Here is a 23352-nt window from a genome sequence, read left to right as displayed (position 1 = left end):
CCGGGGTTGGTGGAAGAAAGGTTGTTGTAAGGTCTTCTCCGGCTTGCTATGGGAGAAAAAGGAAAGTCACTTTGATATAGTGTAATACCTGAAGGAGTTTTCACAGAATGGACGTAAGTCTAGTTAGACTGAACTTCTATAAACTTTGATGTTTTTTGTCTTTACTTTTTACTGCATTTTTATTTTTCTGCATTTAAGTTTATTATGGTTGAAAAATATTTTTATGCAAATTAAGTTATTGTGCTAAAAAATCTTAAATTTGTTTTCTAAAATCCAAGAGAATTTTTAAATTACCGTTTCACCCCCTCTTGATTAGCTCTAGGACAATTATATTAGGTCTAACAACTTATTAAAATTATTAAACTTAGTCTATTATGATACCCAGCGATGCCTTATCATCACACGCACTTCTCTTTCATCTAGTACAAAAGGGGTCATGGTCCTTGACAATTAGTTGAAAAATTATGGAGTTCATTTGGTATGATAGGTGGTGATCCCTTATCATCCCATGCATGCTCTCTATCAACCTCACCGATCATCCTAAACGATTAGATCAAATTAAGTTTTATCATAATTATTCTTCTAATCTCATGATTAATTTATGCATTATTGTCATATATCATCCAGGATGATGCGAATCATCCTGTACGATATGCATAAAATTCGAAATTTAAAATAATACCTAAATTATGATTGGCGGCTATTTTTGACAATCTAAAATGACTGTCTTATGCGATAAGGATCGTACAATATGATTAGTTCAATCACTCTTAATTAATAGGATGCCCTAATTTTGGTTTTCTATTTTTAACTAATCATTTAGTACAGTAAAAAAATATTATATAAGATTAGATCAAAAATAAAAAAAATTGCCTATCTCGCTAACCCTCTCTCTTGAGTGTGTATGTGATTGGGGTCCACCATATACATGACTTGAATTAAGAAATATAAAAAGTATATTAAAATTGATTACAAACAGACTCAACCTTAGTCTAGTCGATCTTGAGCTGATTTGCATTGCAAGTGAACTTGTGGACCTGAAAGGTTAGTAAGAAGAGCAAATAAAATAAATATGCAATAATAGCGATAGAAAAGAAACAATAATATTTGTTATTATCAAAATTACAGTGCTTGGGCCCAGGTTTGTAAGTGAAAACCTGATTATGCAAACTCCCTTTTTACTGATTCATGCAGATCGATTACAACCATGGCTAATGAATCTCATTGTCAAGTTCAAGAAGGGAATTGGAAAGATTTGAAGTGGATGAAGAAATTAAAAGTCTCTCTTATGGAGTTCTTATTTTGGTGGAGACTCTACAATAATGCATTTCTTACAATTGTGTGGTTGAATTATACGAAACTACACAATATTAGCAATCCAAGACGTTGTGAAGAACCTGAAGACATAGAGGATATTTCAACCAATTGTATGAAGCTCTTAGAAGTAATGCATATCTTGAGGCAATGGGGTATTAATGTACCTGAATTTTAAATTCTAGCTCATTGCTACGAAGGATTAAAGATGGTTGGTTAGGTGAAGTCGGGTCTTGCCGGAATATATATTGCTGCTGTCTATCAGAATTGGAAAGTTAGAAACATGGTTAAGCACGAGAAATCTACTCCTTTGCCTTCGTCAATTGCTATATAAATCCTTTCTAATTATTCGTATCCGCATTTGTTTCCAACCGAGAAGAACTAGGATATCAATTAGCAATATTTGCTGTTGAATGCTTGGTGTCCCCCACCTGAAGGCTGGACTAAACTGAATATAGATGCTATTGTTTTGCAATTTAATATCGCTAGAATAGCAGGTGCATTAAGAGATCATAAAGGTATAATGCTTTGTGCTTATAGAAAGCAATTAATTCATTGAGACGTTTCTCTTTTGGAGATAAATGCTATTTTAAATGTTGAAAACTCTATTCAAGATTGGATGTTCGCAAATAAAATAATCATCATTGAAGGTGATAAAGTAAATATTATGAAGATGCTTCAAAATTCGATAAATGATGCTTCAAAATTCGATAAAAGTTACATCATATAGGAATAATAAAGCTCAAAAACTAGACATTTCTTTTTTAGATGTGTTTAAGAATGCTATTTTTCAATTTGTTTGTAGAGAATGTAATAATGTGACAGATTATTGTTCTCATCATGTCATATTAGATTATTTTTATTGAGATGTTTTTTTAGACAGTGAACTTCCATTATGATTTGTTGACTTGATTAGGTAGAATTATGATATGCTTATTGTTGTGTAATACCTTTCATTTCTGAATTAATGCAATTTGTATAGTTAAAAAAAAAAAAAAAAAGTTCGATAGCCGTGCCTTTAGCTAATGAAATGGCGGGAACCGCTGGTGCGGGCATTGGCAGAAGCAGGACATGAGGAGCAGGGCGCCGTGATGTCTACCTCCGAGTCTGAGTATTTCTACCTCACTCTGCGGGATGCCAAGAAATCGCTGAACATGAGGATAAATCTCATGGCGAAGGTGTCCATGATCGGCACGGCTCTAAAATCCAGAGGCTCCGGTTCGTCTCTCAACAAACCCTAGCTTTTTCTTTCCATCTATGAGGGGTTTTCATAGGGTCTTGGTAGGCGATTTATGATGTTTGCTGTGGTCTTAGCATCGCCTCTTCGGATGGTTAGGACGAAATGAGAACTTTTGGATTCTCGGGAGGTTGTTGTCATTGAAACTATTCTTCCTTTATTCGGTTTCCTTTATTCGGGCATTGGTTACTAACTGTTTATAGCATCTCGTCCTTGTCAAAGTACATTTTTTTTCTTTTGATTCATATGTTCAAAATATTTAAATCGTTTTATTCAAGGATACTTATCCCCCTATTAGCTAATTTTTTAAAGGAGAATTTGTAATTTCTTATCCTTTTGCTTCTTTGAAGAAAAAAAAAAAAAGTTTGGTATTTATGATTCTGTATTTTTCAGTTCTTAGCAAACAAGGATAGTTAAAATTAAATTTTTTAGGTGTTAATTATCTTCCTAATTATTTTCTTCTTCCTCTGCTCTCCTTCTTGCATCCCATCCGACACTATTTGTCCTTCCCAAATCGCTGGAATCTCTTGTTTTTTTTTTGGACATTTAGGCCATTTAAGAAAAACTCACACACACAATGCATACACAAAGACTCGTATTCAAAACCTCTTAGTTAGAAGCATAAGCTCTCAACCAACAGGCCAATGTGAGCTCTGTGGAATCTCTCATTGGCTAGCCTCACCTACATCCGTAGATATAGTACACATAAGCTATCAGGAGCTAAATCGTTGAGATAAACACCTGCCTAAACGAATCATGTTTGGATCATTTGAAGGAAATCCTGTGATCCAGTGGTTTTGTTTCCTTATGGATTATTATTATTTTTAATTTTCTTATGGATTAGATAAACTTCAATTAACCATTAAATATTTATTGAGAAAATGATCAAAATTGTCCCTTAATTCTTTTGGGAGGACTAAAATGGTCCCCAACTATCTCGAGAGATAATTTTGGTCCATTAACTCTTTAAAATGGGATCATGTTGGTCCCATCATCCAAACTAATGGATGCTGGATTTAATGGTATTAAAATTAGGGGTATTTTAGAAGTTTTTTTTAATTAAACTATTTATTATATTTAATTTTCAAATAATTATAATTTTTCAAAAAAAAAAAAAAATTCAACTACAATACATACAAGTAGAAGTTTACAAAAGGACAATAATGAATTCAAGAGAATTACCATGTGCTCTATTTATTAGATATAATGTTCTTATTCGCTGTAGTTGAATTTTTTAATCTAATTTGATTAAAGATCATTTTATTAATTTTTTGTTTAATAAGATAAATTAATGAGAATTTTCGTTATAATTTTAAAAATCCAAGTCATATTTTATAAATTATGATTGGTAAAAATATTTATGACTAATATGAATATTTAACTATATTTTTATAAAAAAATTATAATTTAAAGTTATGGCTATACAATAAACATTCAAATGGGCGGAGAAATGGTTCATAGAGTATATTACTTAAACTAATACTTGAGAGTCAAATATAATCCTTCATGAAAGAAAACAATCAAATTGAGAACATATTGTAAGGAACTTTGGTTAAATTAAAATCAAGTGCCATAAATTTCGCAGTCAGCTGGTAAATGGAGCAGCAATAGAATTTTATAAGCAAATCCCATAAGATGATAAACCAATATAAAGTTTGGCAATAAAATATGTTTCATCATCCAATTGCAAATGCAAAATTAGCTTTGGAGAAATAAGATGCTTTGTCAATTTTGTTACATATGAGCATTGAAAATAAAATAAGTTGCATTATCCAAATGCAAAATCAAAATCAAATTGTGAGCACTAAGATGTTGAGATCCTACCACTTCCAATGACCTAAAATTTTATAAGCATTAAAGCCCATATTCCCTAATGGCAGTAAAAAAAAAAACAAAGGATTATGGAGTTTATTTATTGTATACTTGTGTCCTCTCTTTCAAGAAGACTTAAAAAAGTTTAAAAAAACTCAAGCATTACAACGACAAAATCAAATGAGCATCAACCAAAGCTCCAACATTGATTCTCCAAATTATTTATTTTATTGGAGCAAATTACAACTTAGAAAGAGAATGCAAATTACAGCTTAACAAAAATCAATGAAAAATGTCTACCAAAAACTCATTCCATTAAATAAAAGTTCATTGCATCAAAAATATCTTTAGAATTGATACGTCATCATAAAATTATCTTGATCGGGCACAAATCTCATGGCAAAATCAAGCCGGAAGCTTCAAAAATTAAATTCGGGATCACCTAAACTTCGAGTTCAACAAACTTACAGTCAAACTAAGCGTCTCGAAAATACGAACCCAACGACACCAAATTCAACTCAATCCAAGCCCAAATCAAGGACCCGAAGTGATGTTGGAAAGTTCGTACCACAATTTGAGTTACCAAACAGTCTCCGAACTTGACAAGCTTCTGGTCGAATCGAGCGGCTCGACGAGACAAATCCAATGAGCCCAAGATCGTTGAATTTCGAAGTCATTAATACCTTCAAATGCCTGATAAATGGTCCACGATCGAAGGATTCATTATCGACCGTTCATCCGAACCACTCCATATTTGCCCCTGATGTCTCATCTATTAACGGGTCATGCCACTCCAGAAAATCTATAAATAGACCCCTCATTTCTCTTGAGGGGGGACCGAAGACCCAAGCAATAAGAAGAGGAGAAGAGAAGAATAGGGAGGAAGAAACTCCTCCTCGACCACCATCGGAGTTTCGCCTGAACTCCAAATGACGCCGGAATTCTGCCCGACTTTCACGAGATGCCGGAATTCTACTCGACTTTCACGTGACGCCAAAATTCTGCCCGACTTCCATGGGACGCTGAAATTCTGTCCAAGTAACGAAAGAGTTCTCCCCTGACGTCGAAACTCTGCCCAAGTGATACCAGAGTTCTCCTCGGCCACCAACAGACGTCGGACTTCTACCCGATGCCGTACCTTCACTCATCGCCAAGTTTCTATCCGACGCCGGACTTCTATCGGTTATCGGACTTTCGCTGGACGTCTAACAAAAGATAGATTTCTTTCCATTGTTGGACTTCTACCTGACACAGTCCTTTTGACCTCTATCGCCAGCCGACTACGGCCTTTCTGACTTACGTCGCCCACCAACTATAATCCTTCCGGCCTCCATCGCCCGCCGACAATGGTCCTTTCGACTTACGTCGCCTGCCGACTATAGCCCTTCTGACCTCCGTCGCCTACCGACTACAGTCTTTCAAACCAAACAAACACATCAACAATGATGCTATATATTCTCACCATGTAATATACTCTATAAGATGTACATCAAGCTAAGGCCTTCCCTTGAGGAAGGACCTCCTTTGTAATCAACTACATTACTAGTGGATTCATTTATACTGGGCCAGGCCCCGTGGTTTTTCCCCCATTCAGGGGTTTTCCACGTAAAAATCTTTGTGTCTCTCATAAATGCACCATCTCCCTTTATCTGTGTGCGTGCTGGATTTTCGTACAACACTAAGACGTTAAACTTTATATTTCTCTACCGCCGCGAATACTCCAGAACACAACAGTTTGGAGCCGTCTGTGGGAACGTGGTTCCCGACTGAGGTTAATTTTGGCTCAAACCTCAAAAGATTATTCAACTACTATTGATACATCAATTTCATGGAAATCAGATCTAGATTCGGGGGCAACCTTGACTACAATTTTAGTCAAGAAGATCCCTCCAAAATTTTCGAAACCAAGACGGTATATAAGGAAATTCTCGGAAAATGTAAGGATGCTTCCGATAAATTTCAAGACACATACAGTCCCCTGCTGGACTTCTACTCCTTGGGCAAGGTCTTAATCTCGACCTCAAAAAAACAGTAATGGTCTAAAGATAGACCATTCTTCACCATTGATTCGGGATACACGTGGCGTTCGCCCCCTCCCAATCAGGGTAAAATCGATCCCAGGGAGATCCGACTCGACCTCTTCCACACAGGTTAACGTCATCGATCAAAGGCTCTGACATAAAACCTCGGAAAGGTCTTACATCCATGGTGGATTCTCTCGACCTCTTTCACACAGTTTAACGTCATCGAGCAAAGTGCTCTGACATACAACCTCGGATAGGTCTTACATCATAAGTGGATTCTCCCGACCTCTTTCACATGGGTTAAAGTCATCGAGCAAAGTGCTATGACATACAACCTCGGATAGGTCTTACATCCTAAGTGGATTCTCCCGACCTCTTTCACACAGGTTAATGTCATCGAGCAAAGTGCTCTAACATACAACCTCGGATAGGTCTTACATCATAAGTGGATTCTCCCGACCTCTTCCATATAGGTTAACGTCATCGAGCAAAGGCTCTGACATAAAACCTCGGAAAGGTCTTACATCAATGGTGGATTCTCTCGACCTCTTTCACACAGGTTAACGTCATCGAGCAAAGTGCTCTGACATACAACCTCGGATAGGTCTTACATCATAAGTGGATTCTCCCGACCTCTTCCACATGGGTTAAAGTCATCGAGCAAAGTGCTCGGACATACAACCTCGGATAGGTCTTACATCCTAAGTGGATTCTCCCGACCTCTTCCACACAGGTTAATGTCATCGAGTAAAGTGCTCTAACATACAACCTCAGATAGGTCTTACATCCTAAGTGGATTCTCCCGACTTCTTCCACACATGTTAACGTCATCGAGCAAGGTGCTCTGACATACAACCTCGGATAGGTCTTACATCCTTTGTGGATTCTCTTAATCTCTCTCACACAGGTTAACGTCATCGAGCAAATGCTCTAACATACAACCTCGGATAGGTCCTACATCTTTGGTGGATTATCCCGACCTCTTTCGCACAGGTTAACGTCATCGAGCAAAGTGCTCTGACATATAATCTCGGATAGGTCCTACATCCTTTGTGGATTATGTCGACCTCTTCCACACAGGTTAACGTCATCGAGCAAAGGCTCTGACATACAACCTCGGATAGGTCCTACATCCTTGGTGGATTCTCCCGACCTCTTTCACTCAGGTTAACGCATCGAGCAAAGGCTTTGACATACAACTTCGGAAAGGTCTTACATCCTTAATGGATTCTCTCGACATCTTCTATATAGGTTAATGTCATCGAGCAAAGCGTTTTGACATACAACCTCAGAAAGGTCTCGCATCCTTGGTGGATTCTCTCGATCTCTTCCATACAGGTTAACGTCATCAAGCAAAGCGCTCTGACATACAACCACGGAAAGGTCTCGTATCCTTGGTGGATTCTCTCGACCTTTTCCACACAGGTTAACGTCATCGAGCAAAGAGCTCTGACATACAACCTCGGATAGGTCTCGCATTCTTGGTGGATTCTCTCGACATCTTCCATACAGGTTAACGTCATCGAGCAAAACACTCTGATATACAACCTCGGAAAGGTCTCGCATCCTTAGTGGATTCTCTCGATCTCTTCTGTACAAGTTAACGTCATTGAGCAAAGCCTCTGACATACAACCTTGGAAAGGTCTTGCATCATTGGTGGATTCTCTCAATCTCTTCCACACAGGTTAACATCATCGAGCGAAGTGCTCTGACATACAACTTCGGAAAGGTCTTATATTCTTGCTAAATTTTTTTGACCTCTTCCATATAGGTTAAAATCATCGAGCAGGGCTCTGATATACAACTTTGGATAGGTCTCACATCCTTGCTGGATTCTTTCAACCTCTTCCATATAGGTTAACATCATCGAGCAGGGCTCTGATATACAACCTTGGATAGGTTTCACATCCTTGCTGGATTCTCTCGACCTCTTTCATATAAGTTAAGTCATCAAGCAGGGCTCTGACATACAACCTCGGATAGGTCATACATCCTTAGTGGATTCTTGCAACCTCTTCTACAGAGGTCAGCATCATCGAGCAATGTTTTAAGTAAACATTATCTCTAAAGAAGTTCTCATGAAAGCAAACTGATTGATAAAAATATCACTAATATAAAGACCTTAGTAGTCTAACAGTGCCTCCAAAAATATGGGGGGGCAATACATCAAAGTATGTCTCAAAGAAGCAATAATAATTCAACTTCATCCAAGGGATAAGTTCTTAACTTCATATACAATATCAATGGAGTTGGATAAATTCAAATTTAGATGTACATTTCTTTTCACAAGAAATAGAAATTAAAAGTACAGTGGCGTTATTCATACAAGCTACTATCATCAATCAACAAATAATTTCAAAACAGTCAAAAATCCTTAGCGGATTTAAGTGACTTCTTCATTATTGCACATAATCATCTCTTACAACTTCTTCTTTAAAGAAAGATTGTAATTTGGTTTTCATCAGGCCTCAACTCAGTTGATATTATATATGTATTGTCAGAACATCGGCATAACACATTGCTCCAGTCCTTTAACTCAGGGATATCTGATATAGGTACACTTCAGTATGGAGGCATATTATTTTTGCAAAATGCCACTGAACACCCACCATCATCTGGCCTTCGTCGGATTTTTGTCAGTGGTCATTTACTTCATATCAGTCATCATCGGTTTCTCGCTCGACTGCTATTTGTAGTGCACCCTTGAACTCTCTCTTTCAGTTCTACACTCGGTCGTTGACTGCTAATGGGCTTCAACTTGATCGTACATCACCGACAGACTTCCGCTCAATAACATCAAAATTCTCCCCATCTATTGGCTCTCCTCCCAAGTACTATTACTGCCAGATCATCTCAAATCACCCTCGCATACAAGCATCAATTGATCTTCTTCTGTCAAGAATCTTCTTTTAAGAAGATAGCTTCTCCTTGCGACTCCTTATGTTTAAGAGAGGGGCACTGAAGCTTGATAGGGGAGTACCACCTATCTACAACAGTGGAATGCCTCTAATATAAAAAGAAGTTCGTAAGTGAAGACCAAAGAGAAAAAAAAAATCTCCTTCTATACAAGAGAGGGGCACTGATGCTTGATAGGGGAATACCACATATCTATGACTGTGGAATGCCTCCTATGTAAGAAGAACACAAGAGAAGAACAAGGAGCAATAATTCTAACTTTTACACACGGAGAGGGGCCCTGAATTTTAGTAGGGGATGCCGCCTACAACAAACAGGGGAATGCCTCAACTGTTAAAAAGTTAGAATACGGGCAGAGAAAGAAAAAAAATGACTGCAAAAGGTCTAACTTCTGTACAAGAGGAGGGGCGTCGAATCAAGTTGGGAAAGTCACCTACTAAAAAACGGCGGAAAACCTCAACTGTCAGAAAAAAAGGAGAAAAGAAGAAGGTACAATTTTCCCCGTGGCCTTGGGGGATATTTATAACATTTTTTTAGAAGAAAAGGACATTCCAAAATTTTTTGGAATTTTAAGGAATTTTCCTGAATTTTTAGAATTTTTTATGATTTTTTCGGAATTTTTTTGGATTTAAAAATCCATGTGGGCCCCACCAAATTAATATAAAAAAAAGTTAAACGTAACCGCCTGCCAAACCGCGCGCCCAGAAGGGGCACACCTGTTCGCACGGTATGCTCGCCGGCGGCGGCGGCGGCAGGTAGAGGCCGGCCGGCCGGCTCCGGCCGTCTGGCTCCGGCCGTCTAAATGCGTCCGTGCTCCGATTTTCAGCCCGAATGGTCCAAATCCGACGTTTTTGGGGTCCCTAAACACGTTTTTCGACGTTCCGGACTCAACTTTGACACTTTTGGAGCTCAACGGAGCCTCTATGATCAAGTTTGAACAAGCGTTTAATTTTTGGAACACAATTTTTTGCGATTCGGCCAATGCAAAATGTCGACTCATATATTTTCAGACTTTTGGAATTTCGACGTCCGAAAATAAGGGGGCAACTGGTATGTCATCATAAAATTATCTTGATTGGGTACGAATCTCGAGGCAAAATCAAGCCGGAAGCTTCAAAAATTAAATTCGGGATCACCTGAACTCCGATTTCAACAAACTTACAGTCAAACTGAGCGTCTCGGAAATACGAACCCAACGACACCAAATTCAACTCAATCCGAGCCGAAATGAGCCCAAATCAAGGACCCGAAGCGCTGTTGGAAAGTTCGTACCATAATTTGAGTTTCCAAACGATCTCTGAACTTGACAAGCTTATGGTCGAATCGAGTGGCCTGATGAGACGAATCCAACGAGCCCAAGATCGCTGAATTTTGAAGTCATTAAGACCTTCAAATGCCTGATAAACAGTCCACGATCGAAGGATTTAATATCGGCCGTTCATCCGAACCACTCAATATTTGCCCCTGATCTCTCATCTATTTATGGGTCATGCCACTACAGAAAATCTATAAATAGACCCCTCATTTCTCTTGAGGGGGGACCGAAGACCCAAGCAATAAGAAGAGAAGAATAGGAGGGAAGAGACTCCTCGACCATCACTGGAGTTCCGCCTGAACTTTAAATGACGCCGGAATTCTGTCTGACTTTCACGGGACATTGGAATTCTGCCCGACTTTCATGGACCCCAGAATTCTGCCAGACTTTTACTGGATGTTGAAATTATGTCCAAGTAATGACAGAGTTCCCCCCTGACGCCGAAAATCTGCCCAAGTGATACCGGAGTTCTCCTCGGCCACCAACAGACGTCGGACTTCTACCCGATGCCGGACCTTCACTCATCGCCAAGTTTCTACCCGACGCCGGATTTCTACCGGTTATCAGACTTTCGCTGGACTTCTAGCCGAGGATGGATTTCTTTCCATTATTGGACTTCTACCTGACACAGTCCTTCTGACCTCTATCGCCAACCGACTACGGTCTTTCTGACTTACGTCACCCACCAACTATAGTCCTTCCGGCCTCCATCGCCCGCCGACAATAGTCCTTCCGACTTACGTCGCCTGCCGACTATAGTCCTTCAGACTTACGTTGCCTGGCGTTTATAGTCCTTCAGACTTACGTCGTCCGCTGACTACAGTCCTTCTGACTTCCGTCGCCCGCCAACTACAGTCTTTCAAACCAAACAAACACATCAACAATGATGCTATGTATTCTCACCATGTAATGTACTCTATAAGATGTACATCTAGCTAAGGCCTTCCCCTGAGGAAGGACTTCCTTTGTAATCAACTACAATACTAGTGGATTCATTTATATTGGGCCAGGCCCGTGGTTTTTCCCCCTATTCAGGGGTTTTCCACGTAAAAATCTTTGTGTCTCTCATAAATGCACCATCTCCCTTTATCTGTGTGCGTGCCGGATTTTCGTACAACGCTAAGACGTTAAACTTTATATTTCTCTACCGCCGTGAATACTCTAGGACGCAACAAGAATAAAGCTAAAAATTGATCAATTTCATTAAAAATTTAAGACAACTAATATAAATCCTTCTATTTTCTTCATTACATTCAAAAATTTCACATAATGCCATCCATGCCAATAATAAATGAATTAGTATTGTGAATGACTTTCCAATTATATATGAATGTTGTTCAAATCACGTTTGAATTTGGTTCAAACCAAGTTCAAATATTTTTTAATCATTTATGAAATTGGTTCAAACCTAGTTTTGTGACACTATGTTTGGTTCTATAAATAGTTTCTATTAAAATGACATTAATTCACATTGCTATTCTATTCCTTATAGCCAATATAAATCATATACTCAATTGTTGAAGAATCACTTTAATTATATATCCACAACATTAAACAAACATTGTCAAGACTTATCAATAATTATAGATGTCCAATTTAGCTACTTCATCTTATTCTAATTCATTTTCATTGTTTTCTTACAGCATTTCAGGAAGAAATCTTGCTCGAAAATAACGAAAATTTAACAAGGACTATAGCAGGAAATATAATGATGTGTATGAAAAAAAATAAAAAAAATAATGATGTGTATGAAGGAGCCTAGGAATTGCGTTTTTTAGTGATTTAAATGGAATATAGTTTGAAGGGATATAAGCATTTTGAGGGTGTTTTCATCCAAAAAGAACTTTTATGAAAATTAACCATGTAAACACTTATGGGGATCTTTCTCTAAATATGAGTATTATAAAGCATATAAAATCAAGTTTCTCATTTTTTTATTTTACTATTGAAAAAAAAATCTCTCATTCAAAAATAATGTTGTTACCTTATATGATGGCATTCTAGTGGTGTAATCAACTCGAGTCGATTGTGACTTGAGCTTGACTTAATGTGTTAAGTTATGGCTTAAACATACACTCAACTCAATTAAGTTTATTATAAGCTCAAGCTTGACTCAGTGGTGTGAGCTCGATTAATTGCTCAAATCGATTAGCCATTAATGACATAACTTAGATTATTCAATGAATAAAAGTCATGTATAAAATTTAAAATAGAATTTTAATGTTATTTTTTAAATACTAATCATGAGCTGGCTTAATGAGTCTTGCAGGCCATGACACAATAAGCCAAGCACTAGAGCCCATACATGAGTAAGAGCCATCTTTACTCAATTAAATGCTTAATCCCTTCCACTGCCATCTCCCACCTAGGGTTGTAACCAAGTCAAGCTGAGCTAATTTTTTATTTTATTTTTATCAGCGTATTAATACAACTAAAGTTAGAGAGGTTTTAAATAAAGTGAAATGTGGAAAAGCTGTTGGACCTGATGATATTCCAATAGAGATTTGGAAATGCTTAGGAGTTGAAGGAATTTCTTGGGTTACTATACTTTTTAATATTATTTTGAAGACTTAAAAGATGCCAGATGAGTGAAGAATGATTGTTTTGATTTATATTTTTAAAAATAAAGGTGATGCTTAAGATTGTGCGAACTATAGAGAAATTAAGTTAATGTGCCATATTTTAAAACTATGGGAGAGAGTTATGGAGCATAGGTGCGGCTTGATACTAATGTTTCTCAAAATCGATTTGGATTCAAGCCAGGTAAGTCTTTTATGGAAGCTATATATTTATTGAGAGGTTTGATGGAGAAGTATAAAGAAAATAAGGAGGATCTACATATGATATTTATTGATTTAGAGAAAGTATATGATAAAATTCTAAGAGAAGTGCTATGGAGAGTTGTAGAAAAGAAAGGGGTGCTTATATTCAAGTCATTAAGGATATGCATGTTACTTGTATTCAAACACAAGGTGGTTTGACCAAGTATTTTCCTATTTATGTTGGATTACGTCAATGATCAACTTTAAGCCCATATCTTTTTTTCTTTAGTCATGGATGTTCTCACTAGTTATTTGCAAGAGGTTGTACCCTGGTGTATGCTTTTTGCTGATGAAATTCTTCTTGTTGATAATATTAGAGAGGGAGTTGAAGGTAAACTTAAATTATGGAGGTCAACCTTATAGTCTAAAGGTTTTTGTTTGAGTAGATCTAAAACTGAATATATGAAGTGTAATTTTAGTAAGAATAGATCTTGTAGGCGGATTGCGACTTTGGGTGATCAAGTTATTAATAAGAGTACATGTATTCAATATCTTGGGTCTATTGTTCAGAGTGATGATTAAATAGACGGGGATATTATTAGGAAAAATTCAAGTTGGATGGTTGAAGTGGAAAAATGCATCGGGCTTATTATGTGATAGAAAAGTCCCCCATCAAACTTAAGAGAATTTTTTAAGATGGTGATTAGACTTGCAATACTTTATGGTGCAGAATGTTGTCCATTAAAATAGAAGCATAATATTAAGTCAAGTGTTGTAGAGATGAGGATGCTTAGGTGGATGAGTGGCTTTACTCTGAGAGATAGGATATGAAATGAACATATACGTGAAAAGGTTGGAGTAGCTCCTGTGGAAGATAAGATTAGAGAGAGTTGTCTTAGATGGTTTGTACATATAAAACGGCTGCCTTCCGATGATTCGGTTAGGAAATTAGATATATTAGATTTGACTTATGTTAAGAAACGTAGAGGTAGACCTAAAAAGGCTTGGTTAGAAAATATTAGAAATGACTATTCTTTATTAGATTTCAATGAGAATTTAACTCTTAATAGGACACAATGGAGAAAAAAAGATTCATGTAGTTGACCCCACAATGGGATAAAGGCTTAATGTTGTTGTTGTATGTTGTTGTTGTACTGTGAAATGCTAAATCCTCAGTTCATCAATTACCCCTCACTAGACTCAGATTAACTCCATCTTGCAAGGAAGACCCGATTTTCAAGTGCTATTGATGCAATTCTTGCAGTCTGTTGTGATATGAATTGGATTAGGGCAAATGTGCTGCAGCTTTATTACAAGAGAAGGTGTCGGATGATTCTCACACAAGAATTGGGTCAGAGAAGGTCGGGGGAAGAGGAGCTGCTTGGTGGGCACTTACAACTAAGTGGGGAGTAGCTAATTGCTGCCCGAGAGGAAAGTAGTCATTGGAGGTCGAAGAAGCCTTTGATGACGAAGGTGGAGGAAATCAGAGCCAGTTTAGGTGGAAGAAGCCAAAGTCACATAAGCCACTAGTTGCAGAGATTGGCAAGGCATGTGATGGAAGTTGCAGAGGAGTTCTGCAGCATCTTTTCAAAGCCCTTTTGCTTTAGCTGTGTTTGATTTATTTAGCTTTATTTTTCTTAAATATGATTCAAGGCCGTCTCTAGTTACTAGTTACATGACTTTCATGACATGGGAACTATTTAATTTTCATAACATTACAACTTCTGTTTAAGTACTAATGAAGGTTCACTTCTATGTACTTCTTGTCTTATTTTATAGTAACTTGAGTCTCGGTAATCCTTTCTGCAATCAATAAAGTTATTTATTTTACAGATTATGTTCTCGTACTAAGGCTAGTTGACCGATATGAATCTCATCCTGGCCTGTCTGTGAACCTTTTTGCCGATAATCTGGACAAACTACCACAAGTCAGGTCTACTGGAGATATAATCTCCCTTCATCATGTAGAGGTAATACATAAGTCAAGCAAAAAATTCATAAAGACCTGCGCCGAAAGACTAATTGTTTTATTTCGTTACTGCACTGTGTTGAGAGGCAGTTTGCAGAAAATGCTGAATATTTGAATTTGAGAAGATAACATGATAAAGGGGAGGTAGCCTAGGAAGGCATCCCCAACTGCAGCAGTCTTTTTTATCAAGTTTCTTATAACTAACGCCTTATTTTGGCAATGCTTTTAAACTGCTTTACTTTTACTAAATTTGATATATTATGATTTTGAGTTGTGGGAGGGACATGCGATGGAAAGCACCTTGTTCCATGTTCAACTTCAATGAGACTAACGGTGTCTTTATTCATGTCAAAATGCACAACACAGCAACACAAAATGTCATTAACACAACATCGCAACAACAAAACATCACCCAATGTTCCCTAAGAATGGCATGGTTTCCTTTGGCCTGCTGTCTAACTTCGAGGAACCCAAATGTTTCTCATTTCAGGTAGGGGTTTTTCTGCATCACCATCTTTTTGTTGATGGATTCCCAATGGATTTCTGTTGTAGGTAACTTACTCGTTATCATACATGGCGGAAATAATTGAATGATAGTTCTTAAACTTGTGAAGGCTGCTGTTTTTTCCAGTCTTCTTTTTCCTATACAGTTCAATGTGCATAAGCTCAAACCTCTTCTACAAAATCCTTGTAAATTCTATCATAATACTGCTCACTTTTTGCTATTGGGTATATGATGACTGCATTTTACTAGAATGTCCTCATAGCTATCGGAGTAGGTAACTTACTGATCTTTTCTTTCTCTTATTCATGAGAAAACTTGGGCAATTTTCAGTTGAGTAATTGGCTGGACTGCTTTTCTTTGCAAGCTTGAAAATTTCAACATTTTCTTTTGTAGATGAAAGTTAATAATGGAGAGTTTTTTTGCACTTTTAATGGAAAGTTATCTTCATTTGCCTTATTTAATGGCGAAGCTGTTATGGACTTGTCTCCCTACCAAAGGTCAATTAATTATCAAGCTGCAGATAATGATAGAAAGTTTTTAATGCAATTGAGGACAACTTCAGAAAATCTTCAACCAGAACAAGGTGAATTTTTGGTGCAGAGATGCCATGTAATTTCTTCTAAAATTGTCAAATATTTATTTTCAATGATTTGATTTGTTAACTACTCCCATTGGAGGGTTTTAATTTCCATTTTTACTGTTTATTAGGTGTTTAGAACGATCTTGTTATTAGAGCGAGTTTACTGTACTCCAAATCCATGTCGAGAGAGGAGACTATAGATAATATTATTCATTCTATTTTTGGCTATCTTCTATCAAACAATAGCTTCATGTTTGCTTGTTCCTGTCCTTTAACTTTTAGGGTAGTTTTGACATCCATTCATTCCTAACACTTACCCATTTTTGCACTTTGTTGACTGGCCCTGTCTCTGTATTTTTTGCTTTAACCTTCTAGTTTTGCTTATGTAGTCTTAGGCGAGCCCATAGCAACATTATTCTGCAATCTAAAAGTGGAGGAAAATCTCACTATTGTGTGCAAGGTATTTATAATCGTTATATAAACTTCTTTTTTGCATTTTCCATTTTAGGCTAATATGTAAAAAGAATAAATGTTAATCTACTTATTGTTGGGTGAAGGTCCTTCATGCAAGTGAAACTTCTGCTGGGGATCTGGTATTGTTTGTGTGGGATGCAACGGATTCTCCTCTTGTAACTCTGCAGATAGAGTAAGTTCCTCAGTACCTGTTAATTCATTATTTCTTGAGAACGTTTGGGTAGGTTATGTGTGAACATCAAATGCAATCACAATAAACATGCCTCCTATTAACTTGACGTGTGCAGTGCATGAACAATGTGTTGATTTGCCTATGAAACAATTGGTAACTCTAACCATATATATTTAATTAAGACTTGGGAACAGTCTGTGTGCTCTTTATCCATGCACATTTTGAAACAAGTACAAGCACTTTTTTTTTTTTTTTTACTTTTTTTAATTCTCAATCGATCATCATTATACCACAATGACTAGGTTTGTTGTGTTTCATTTGTTATCCTTTTGCTTATCTTCAATTTCTAACTATTGTGTTTTTTTCTGGTTATTTTTACTTAAAATTTTCAAGAACCACCACATGGGACCATTTATGCTTATGTTCCTTTAGTCTAAATCTGTGAAATGTTTATATTTTCGTTTATAACATTTTTTTTTCGATAAGTAAAGTAGTATTGTAATTTCCCACTATTTTTTTCGGTCTAATTTTTTTTCCTATTATGTTTTCTTTTTGTGGTTGTACGAAGAAGTTTCGTGTAGAGATAAAACCATATTGATTTGTCACCCTATCTCTAGAAGTATATTTGTTTTTTAAAATAGGACAAAGAGTGTGGTAAATAAAGCCATCAATACCTGAAGGAAGCCAATATCAAGCCTAAATCTAGTTTGGCTTGTTAGATGGCATAGCTGACATTCATTTCATTTTCTCCAGATTGAGTTCTGCAAAAACTTTGTCAATTTCTTGAATATACCATACCTGTTTCTTGTTGATGTAAGTGGGGGGGGTGGGGGGGGGGGGGGGGGGGGGGGGGGGGGGGGGGGGGGTCCTCTTGTCCTTGGGATGCTTGCTGTTCTCTGATTGGGGCTGTTTGCCGCTCTCTGATTGGGCTTTGGCTTCTTGGTGTTGAGCTTAAAAATTGGGTTCTACTTAGTTTCTAGCTCATAAATGCTTGAGCTAATGTTAGCTCATTAATTGGAAAAGGTACTCTTCTTGTAAGCTCATTAAAATGAGTTAAAATTTGTATCTCTTCCCTTCCCCTTTTGCCTTTTCGGTTTCTGCTGGTTGTTGCTGTTCCCGTGGTCCTCCCTCTCGGTTTTCTTCCCTAGCTGTTTTCCCGTGAAGCTCTGTCCTGTTTCCTGTGCTGGCTCTTCGGGTCCCTTGCTGGCTGGGCTTCCTGTGACTTCTGGCTGGTTTCCCTTAGCTATTTCCCCTTGTTTTTCTGTGCAGTTTTGTGGGATGTTGTGGTGCCTTTTGGCCTTTCATTTCCCCAAATCTGATTGGATTTGGTTGGAGGTTCTGTGGCTGTTTAGCTTCTTCCTTTTGCCTATAAATTATAGATGTTTTGAGGCTTGTAAAGGTTGGAAAAAATGCAATTTTTGGACATGAAAACCTGAGGGTTTTTTCTTGGAAAAGCTTGAGAGCTTGTTCCATTTTTTTTCTACTTCTTGCATTGGGAAGGCTTGCGAGCTTCTCCGCTCTTCTTCTCGGCTTCTGACCTCGTTCTTTTCTCCGCAAGTTTCGACACAACTTGTATCATTCTTCTCGACGGATGAAAGCAAGTTTATGTTAATGTTTGTGTCGTTTGTAAGCGTTCAAGTTTGTAAGTCCTTTATATTATAAAAGATAATTTGGAGTATCTCTTTTATCTAGGAAGGTTTTCTCTTGCTTGCAAAAATTTGGGGCTCTTTCCAAATTTTTGATTGCATCAGCTGTAAAATTGGCACCAGATCCTTGGTACAACTTAACAACAATCAAGCACATAGATTATAACAGAATTTACCAAATTCCTCATGGCCTTCTTAAGCAAATTTTTACAATTTAGTTTGGTGAACTTGGTTCATGCTCACTTTTAGCTCTTTTTATTTCCTCTTATGGCGTGTTGGATACCCTTGAACCATTTGAATCTAACTATGGGCTGGTCTCAAGAGGAAATCATTCATGGAATTAGCATTTACTTCAATGTATGATTTTATTTCTATAACAAATAATTCATTTTTCTATTTAAGGTTATTGTAGCATATCCACTAAGCAAAGCATGCAGTGGGCTGATCAGATCATGCGGTTGGGTATGTTTTGGGAAAGCAGTAGTGGAATTAGGAATATAGTATTATAACACTTAGTGGAATTGCCTCCTTTCATAAAAGCCATTTTTCTCCTACCATCCACGAGGCTCTTTTTCCTTTAAAGCCGCTCTCTGCTATCGGGTGAGCCAGAGGATGGGGAGGCGAATAGAAAGGGGTTCTAAAGGCGCTGTTTGCTGTAGCTAAAAACAAGGTAAGGAAATTCTGTGCTTAAATTTAGGTTTTTTAACTTGGAGTATAGGAATTTCTGAAGTATAGTGTGTCTGTTACGGGAATTTCTGAAGTATAGTGTGTACATGCTGGCTGAAATTCTTGAATGCTGTTGAATTCAGGAAACATTGAAAGAAAAATAGGTAAAGGACTGATGTGGCTGCTGTTGGGCTACTGTGTGTGGCTGATTTCTGAGGTAATGAGAGGTAGGAAAGAAGTTTAGTATTGTAGAAAGCTAAAAAAATCAGTAATTATATTTTCTGTATTATTGCGTGCAGAAATAATAAAGAGAATATTGAAAACTATTGTTATTGTTGCTGAAATTAGTATATATTGTTGCTGAAAAATGAATTTCTGAATGCGGAGTTTGCTGAATTTAGTACGAAAAGAAGAAAGAAGGAAAAGAGGGAGATTAGGAAGAGAAAAGGATTTTATGGAATGAGAAAGAGTGCAATTGAGATTGTATACAAGAGGAAAGATAGACAAATTCTAGGAGAACAAATTCCTAGCGACGTAAGATACTCAAACAACAACAAAAACAACAACATCAAGCCTTTATCCCACTACGTGGGGTCGGCTACATGAATCCTTTGTCTCCATTGTGTCCTATTAAAAGTCAAATTCTCGTTAAAATCTAATAAAGAAAGGTCATTCCTAATATTTTCTAACCAAGTCTTTTTAGGTCTACCCCTACCTTTCTTAACATAAGTCAAATCTAATACCTCTACTCTCCTAACCGGGTCATCGCAAGGCCGCCGTTTTATGTGACCAAACCATCTAAGGCGACTTTCTCTAATCTTATCTTCTACTGGAGCTACTCCAACCTTTTCACGTATATGCTCATTTCGTATCCTATCTCTAAGGGTAAAGCCACTCATCCACCTGAGCATCCTCATCTCTGCCACACTTAACTTAGTATTATGCTTCTCTTTTAAAGGCCAACATTCAGCACCATAAAGCATTGCAGGCCTCACTACCATCTTATAGAATTTTCCCTTAAGTTTGAGGGGTACATTTCTATCACATAACAAGCCCGATGCATTCCTCCACTTCAACCATCCAACTTGAATTCTGCTGATAATATCCCCATCTATTTCACCATCACTCTGAACAATAGATCCAAGATATCTAAAACGTGTACTCTTAATAATGACTTGATCGCCCAAAGTCACAATCCCCTCACTAGGTCTATTACTACTAAAATTGCACTCCATATATTCCGTTTTAGATCTACTCAAGCGAAAACCTTTAGACTCTAAAGTTGACCTCCATAATTCAAGTTTACCTTCAACTCCCTCTCTAGTCTTATCAACAAGAAGAATATCATCAGCAAAAAGCATACACCAAGGTACATCCTCTTGCAAATGTCTAGTGAGAACATCCATGACTAAAGCAAAAAGATATGGGCTTAAGGCTGATCCTTGACGTAAGATACTCAAACGATGCTATAAAATTAGTAAATGTTCTATTTAATTGCATTTCATATTTATTATATTTATGATCGCATTTATTTCAATTTAATCTAGTTTATTTATTTATGAATATATATGAACACGTTTGCATATGTTTATTCATAGAATAATGTCATATCATGAGGGCTAAAAATGATTGCTATTGCGAAAGTGAAATAAGTCATATATAAGGGATAAACCGCATAAGTAAAGGTGAAAGAACTGACGAGGTAAGCCTACATTCTCAATTCTAGAAATTGAAAATTTGGATCCAACCTTGAATGAGAGAGCAGCTTCAATTCTAAAAGTTAAGAATTTAGACCTAACCTTGAATTGAAAAACTGAAAGGGTATAAAAATTTATAGTTATCATATGACTTGTTTAAAATGTGTTGCACAATGGGCAAGATATAAAGTAATATTATGCATTTCTAATGATCAGTATGAAATTCTAATATGTTTTAAATTAATTGGTAACAATATTATTCTTATTTGCTATACATTGCTTATGTATTACATTGAGCCTTAGCTCATTAGCTGTGGTTGTACTGCAGGAAAGGAGAAAGAGCCTGTAGGACATTAAGGGGGTGACTATCTTTTTTGGTGTACATACATTTTGGGTATATATAGAGGTTCAAGTGGAGGTTGTACAAAAACTTTTAGGAAATGTAAGTAAATTTAAAAAAGTTTTAGTAAAGTTATGTATTTCTTTTGATTATATGTGAAGTTTAATTGATGTATATTACATGCTTCCTGTTAAGTAAAACTTGATATGTTAGGAGAGTTTAAATAGATTTCTTTTTATTCATATGATTCTTATAGACGTAGTTCAGAATATGTGTCAGTAAGAAAGAGGCCTGTTTAGATTTTTCTTCTCTATTATACTTCAAGTTGACCGTAGAGGGGGCCAAATTGGGGTGTGACAGACAATCTAGCAGACACATTTTCACCGACACACCTCCTATCTTTACTAATCATGATGAAGTGAGTGAAAAATAATTAGGCAAGTTAATCACAAAAATATTTTTCATCCTTTAATAGATGCATCATACTCATCGAGATAGAAGCATGTATATAATTTAAATAATTAAAATTGACTATGGAGCTTCTAATGCTTTCATAGAAAATAGATATATACCAACAGTCTTTAATTTATATAATGTGCATTCTTTTCTATATTACTTCTAAAACTGCTTGTCATTCATAACTCTAGGTTACAAAATAAGTTTGGTCTCTTGCCTATGTTCCCACTTGTTCTTTATCTTTCCTAAAAAATAGTCATCATATTATCTAATTGGATAATCGCTCGATGAAATAAATAGTTCTAATTTAAGATTCAAACATATAATAAAGAAGAAATAATGTACATACTTGAACTAACATGATTTTTTTTTATTATGGATATTACTAATTTAGTGCAATAATAAACTTTAAATAAAAACTTGTTATGACATTTAAATAAGTAAAAGACTTAATTTTAAGTAATCAACATGAGTATTTATAAGAATATAAAATGTAATTGTCAAGTTTTAAATCATAAAGTGCATTTTATCTTTCAATTACTTGCACAATTTCAATTTCATTTTCATTTGCATTTTCCTTTTCATTGATTTTCTTAGAAATATCATAGAATGCCTATATGCTTTTGGCAATTTTATATCATTATCATCACCTAGCATGTCGGCTTTAAAATCACTAATAAATTTTGGACAATCTAACATAGAAATTATCAGTCACCCCTTAACCTTATGGTATCAACTTTCTAGAATGGAGAGTCTATTTTTTCTTTGTCTATTGAGGTTTATCTCATCAGAATTTTTGCATCTCCATGGACAAGTTATTATAGTCTCTTAAGATGTTTGACATGACCTTTAATTGACTTATTTCAATTTATTCTCATTATCATCAACATTTAAAATTTACTTAGCTTTAATATTTACCTCTTATTAATTAATCTATTTATCATGCTTAATGAGTAGACTTAGTATGTGAAAGTCAACCTGTATGCACTTAACTAAATATTAAACATTTTTGATAAAAAATATTTTCAATTCTCTTAAACATGTGATCTCATAAAAAATTCATTCGATTTGTTAAATCATGTTATGCTCAATATGAAGATATGTCTACTTGCATGCACCTAGTTATTCAATGGAATTATAGAATTTGACAAATAATACGTTCTAAGAATAATTTGATTCTTATAGTAGATATTGAGTATCTTACTTGAATTATATGATATTCTTTAGGACAAAGTTCCAAATTATTATCATCTCAATGTTTTGCCCTTTTGTAAATAACCTAATAATAAAACTTTGCTCAATTTAACATAAATTCTTCATCATATCAAAGCTAAATAATTAACATTAAATAATATTTTTACCTTTAAATAATTTCTCATCATTCAAGCTTTCAACTCTGTAAACTTTAATACAAACTCAATTTGTGGAAAAAATATTAAAATAATTTCTTATTGAAAGTCTTTAAG

At 36.2% G+C, this 23352-nt stretch overlaps 1 protein-coding gene across 4 annotated transcripts in view; it reads left to right on the top strand.

Moving 5' to 3' along the window:
- Positions 1–2277: 2277 nt before the first annotated feature.
- The window catches only part of LOC110095116 (protection of telomeres protein 1a), an 83653-nt gene continuing 62578 nt past the window's right edge, over positions 2278–23352 (top strand). Inside the window, exons 1-5 of one of the 4 annotated variants that reach the window (XM_020820520.2) lie at positions 2278–2532; positions 15215–15351; positions 16249–16438; positions 16825–16895; positions 16993–17081. In XM_020820520.2, coding sequence (XP_020676179.1) covers positions 2340–2532; positions 15215–15351; positions 16249–16438; positions 16825–16895; positions 16993–17081 — 680 coding nt within the window. In that variant the 5' untranslated portion in view covers positions 2278–2339. The remainder of the gene's footprint in view (positions 2533–15214; positions 15352–16248; positions 16439–16824; positions 16896–16992; positions 17082–23352) is intronic. The other 3 variants (XM_020820517.2, XM_020820518.2, XM_020820522.2) reach the window with 3 other exon arrangements.

Source organism: Dendrobium catenatum, unplaced genomic scaffold (assembly GCF_001605985.2).
Source record: "Dendrobium catenatum unplaced genomic scaffold, ASM160598v2 fragScaff_scaffold_555, whole genome shotgun sequence".
NCBI lineage: Eukaryota > Viridiplantae > Streptophyta > Magnoliopsida > Asparagales > Orchidaceae > Dendrobium > Dendrobium catenatum.
The sequence above is the reverse complement of the archived record's forward strand: the minus strand, read 5'-3'. Positions and strand labels throughout refer to the sequence as shown.